The 4,996-nt window shown below is 37.2% G+C and overlaps 1 protein-coding gene across 1 annotated transcript in view; it reads left to right on the top strand.

The window, feature by feature from the left end:
• Window positions 1-3,460, top strand: part of LOC110330539 (protein FAM111A-like) — a 12,003-nt gene extending 8,543 nt beyond the window's left edge. Inside the window, 2 exon segments of the mRNA XM_021210759.1 lie at window positions 1,764-2,918; window positions 2,921-3,460. Of these exon segments, the coding sequence (XP_021066418.1) occupies window positions 1,764-2,918; window positions 2,921-3,460 (1,695 nt within the window).
• The last annotated feature ends 1,536 nt before the right edge of the window (window positions 3,461-4,996 follow it).

Genomic DNA, 4,996 nt, shown 5'->3' with positions numbered 1-4,996 from the left:
AGAGAGAGAGAGAGAGAGAGAGAGAGAGAGAGAGAGAGAGAGAGAGAGAGAGAGTAAATTGTTCTAGATATCTTTAAATATTTGAAAATCATTTATAGCACTCCACACGGTGTGACAAGGTTGCTGAAAGCATTTGGACTACAGACATGCTTTACAGGACTTTACAGGTATGGCCAGAGTAAGTTTAGATTAGTTTATGTTATTCTTAATCTCTACATCTGAAAATATTAGTGTTATTTCAAATGATAACAGGTTTTGTCTTTATCATACTCTGTCATTGCTATCTTTATTACCGCAGTGTAGCATTGCTGGAATATGAACCCATGACTGTTGGCATCATTTCCACAATAACATGAGCTAGGGAAAATGAGACAACACCCTATAAAAATGAAAGTTGTGGACAAAAGTTTACAAAAAAAGAATGCATAGACCAGTGGAGGATGGTAGGTAAATGAGCATTAGCATTTACACATTCGGTTCCTTTGCTGATTATTATGTGATGTTAGGGAAAGAAGTTATAAGAAAAATGTTCAGTCCCTCAATAGGTTTACTAACAGGTCAAGGAGGTCATTTTCTTTCTCGCCTACTTAAAGGATTTGAGTATGGATGTAATAGAACATATAGCAGATTCTTGCATGTTAGATGCTGGGTGAATCGAGGTACCTATTACTAAAATAACTATCCTTTATGAGCAAATAATTAGTTAAGTAGTAACTTTTTATTATTATCATTGAATACCTAGTTCTAAATGATTGTACAGTACTCTTTCTGAATTTGGCATTTTAAAATTAAAACAATGTAAAGCCTGGCATGGTGAGGTATCTCTAGAATGTAGGCACTAGAAGGTACAAGCAAGACATTTGTAAAGTTTGAGAAGAGCATGGACTAATTGGAGAATTCCATGGAAACCTTGATTATATGATCAAACCCTACAGCAGAAAAACAATAACAAATAAACAAATGAATACAATTTCCAGTGCAATATGATAAAAATATTGCACTTGATGAATGGCTTGGCAAAGATAAAAATTATATTGTTTAAAGTAATAAGCAAGACCTAAAGTACTCCATCAGGAAGTTGGTGGATTTAAAAATATCTGGACAACCCCTCTGTCTTTTCTCCTTTTCGTTGGGAAATGACCCTATAAAACACAAGGCTTTTCTGACTGGTTTGATAGGAAGCTGAACTTGTATTTTGGATCCCATGTTAAACTCTGATTAATTATACTCACGAATCTTTTGAGGTTGGTACTGAGTTTTCCACAGGAATTTTGTGAATTGCTCACCAAAAAAAAAAAAAAAAAAAAAAGAAAGAAAGAAAGAAAAAAAGAAACATTGGACTAGATACCATTTTTTTTTTTTAAAGATTTATTTACTTATTATATGTAAGTACACTGTAGCTGTCTTCAGACACACCAGAAGAGGGCATCAGATCTCATTACGGATGGTAGTGAACCACCATGTGGTTGCTGGGATTTGAACTCAGAACCATTCAGAAGAGCAGTCAATGCTCTTAACTGCTGAGCCCTTTCTCCAGTCCCAAACAACTCTTTTTTTTTTTTTTTTAAAGATTTATTTATTTATTATATGTAAGTACACCGTAGCTGTCTTCTGACACTCCAGAAGAGGGAGTCAGATCTTGTTATGGATGGTTATGAGCCCCCATGTGGTTGCTGGGATTTGAACTCAGGACCTTTAGGAAGAACAGTTGGGTGCTCTTACCTGCTGAGCCATCTCACCAGCCCGATACCATTTATTTTTAGGGCCCCAAAGAAGAGCAGAGTGATTGCAATATTTATCAAATTAAGATGGAATCCAGAAAAAGAGCAAGTGAGGTAACAAACCTGCAGAACCAATGTGAATATTCACTCAAGAAATGTCGGCAAGATCAGACATATAAGACAATTGTCATCACCTTAGATGGAAATCAATGGAAAAATGAAAAAATGAAATATGCACTGACACATAAGAAGGCAGATAGTTTGTATGCAGCACTCAACACTCTCAGTGCTGTCAAAAATGAAATAGAAAGTCAACAGGACAAAGAAATGCTGGTGTGTGGCAAAGAAGGAATCAAAGGATATATAAACCTCAGCATACCTCTCTGCTGTTTTCCAGAAGACAGCCACATGGTCATCACCTTTTCTAAAACGGAAAAAGAACAGAGAGAAGATAAGCCAGTGTATCGTTGGCAAGACCATGAGTGTACTGACTGCGTGAAATTTTATATTCATGCAGTTGGGAAGAGGAACGAAAGAATTCTCAAGTGTAGAGAACTTCACCAAGAGGAGAACAAACTCTGTATGTATGGCTCCAAGGGAGATAGCATTAAGGAAACTCTGAGGAAGGACGGCAGATTTTATTCCTCTGTAGAGAGTGACGATTGGAAGCTCATTCAAGACTTGGATACCATAATAGAAAACACCCAGCCAGTTGATGAATTAGAGGGCAAACTCTTTCAGGTGGAGCTTGAGAGAATAAAATGTCCCCAGGCAGCAGATCCCATTGATTTAGAGGAGCCATCTTATAGGAAACTAAAAGAATACATTGTGGATAAGTACCCCATATTGAAGAGAGAGTGCAAAAAACTCAGAGCATACATCAAGGAAGGAAGTCAGAGAACTTCCTCATTTGAAATGCATAAAGAAAACTTCAGGAAACTGACCAAAAACTCCACCCTAGCTAAAGTGCTCAAACTTCTTTCACATTTCAGTGACTCTGTTGGGCTCATCATTTGGAACAATGGGGAAAATGAGGGCTGTGTTACCTGCTTTGTTTTTACAGGGCTGTACATTCTCACTTGCCTGCATGTGATCAATGACATTGTGGGTGAGGGCATAGAACAAAGTAAGTGGGAAGATATAATTAGTCAATGTGTGAAAGTCACGTTTGATTATGAAGAGTTCCTGGAAAAAAAAACTCCTTTTTTGTTGAACCCTGGTTTGAGATATCTGATTACATCATTGACTATGCTGTCGTGAAACTAAAGGGAAATGGACAAGAACCTGCAGGGCTGTATAATGGAATAACTCCTGTACCATCCAGTGGGTTGATATATATCATTGGTCATCCTGATGTAAAACAGGAGCTTAGTGATGGCTGTGTTGTGATTTCTCAAGATGAGCACATTCAGGAAAGAAAAGGAGTGAAGGGCCATAACACTATGCAATATATCTATATATACACCCAAAGAAGTTTTCAAGAAACAGTTCATGAACCTGGTGACCACACTTTCTACTGTGGATCTTCTGGATCTCCTGTATTTGATTCTAAAGGGTCTCTGGTAGCCATGCACACTGCAGGCTTCATTTGTGAGTATGAGAGTGGTGTTTCCAGTATTGTAGAGTTTGGCCCTTCTATGGAATGCATAATCATTGATATTAAACAAAAGCATAAAACATGGTATGATGAGGAATGTGTAAATCAGCAGGAAGTGGAAATGAAAAGTCAAGATTATTGAGAACTGGATAGAATTTAATCTATTTTCTTTTTCCTTTTTATATAAAAAATTATTCTTTTTCTTTGAAAGTCTCACACATTTATACAATCTATATTGGCCATATCCATCTACTCCCACCTTCTTTCAACTCTTCTAGGACCTACCTCAGTTTCATGTCTTCTTTTTAATCATTTGTTTTTTACAACTTCCTGAATTCAATTAGTACTACTAATATGCCCATAAATATATATGGCTACCCACTGGTACATGAGCACCAACCAGCAGCAGTGTCCTCAAAGGAGTGTGACTTCCCTTGCATCAGAAGCCATCAACTGCCAATAGCTCCTCAACAAGGGATAGTATCCTGGAGGCCCCAGCTCATCTTTGCAGAAATTTTGATGGGCTTGATCTTGTTTGGGCAATCACAACTTCTGTGGATGGACATCTGCTTCATCCATGCCATGTCTAGAAGACAGAAAGTCACAGCTCTTCTCCCCTTCCTCTGCCTCTTAATATTCTTTGTGTCCCCTTGTCCATCAAGTTCACTGAGATGATCAGGGTTAATGCAGTTGACCCATCTACAGCTGAATACTCACAATTATTTATACTCAGCACTTGAGCATTGTTTTAAGTCTTCTCTGACCAATGTTGTGTATGACACAAATCTTACCATGTCTGTAGCCTATTTTATTCTGCTTAAAAAAAAAGATGTCTATTAGTTCTTTTAAAATCTAAGACATGCATACACTATATTTTGATCATACTCATCTTTCTGTTCCTCTTCTTAACTCTTCCCAGATCTACCCCACCTCTCAACTTAGCATCCTCTTTATTGTTAGTTTTTAAAGTAACATGAGTCCAATTTGTAGTACTCATATACTGATGGGTGTTGGGGCATATACTGGAGCACGTTTGAACTACCAGAGCCAATACCCTTAAAAAATTGACTTTTCCTTCCTTTGTAGTCTTCAACTGCCAGAAACCCTCAGCTAAGGGCTGGAGTTCATAAACCCCTTCCTCACCCATTTCAACTGAAAATCAGATGATAACTATCTACTCTTATAATTAATCTAACTTAAGATCTTATGATTTTATTTGGAGTTTATTAGCTTATAACAAATGTATTCCTTTGTGTTCTAAGATTCCATTCATATTTACATTTAGTTATCATGTCTCCTTTAAGTTCCTGAAGGCTGTGGCAGCTTTTCTGAGCTGTTGGTTTCAATGACCCTGACAGTAGGAAGAATACTAGTCAGCAGCTTGTAGGACGTGCCTCTACTGAGTTTGCCTGATGATTTTCTGATGATTAGATTGACTTATGAGTTCTGAAGGTGATCATAGTCAGGTGTCATTTTCATGCTGACACATCAAAGGTTTATTTAGTCACATAAGATTTCTTCTTATTGCTACATACTCATGTCACTTGCTGAAGTGGGTATTTACCATATTTCTCCATTGTGAACTTCTTCTTCTTCTTCTTCTTCTTCTTCTTCTTCTTCTTCTTCTTCTTCTTCTTCTTCTTCTTCTTCTTCTTCTTCTTCTTCTTCTTCTTCTTCT

This window comes from Mus pahari, chromosome 1 (assembly GCF_900095145.1).
Source record: "Mus pahari chromosome 1, PAHARI_EIJ_v1.1, whole genome shotgun sequence".
Taxonomy (NCBI): Eukaryota; Metazoa; Chordata; class Mammalia; order Rodentia; family Muridae; genus Mus; species Mus pahari.
This window is presented reverse-complemented; position numbering and strand designations above follow the sequence as displayed.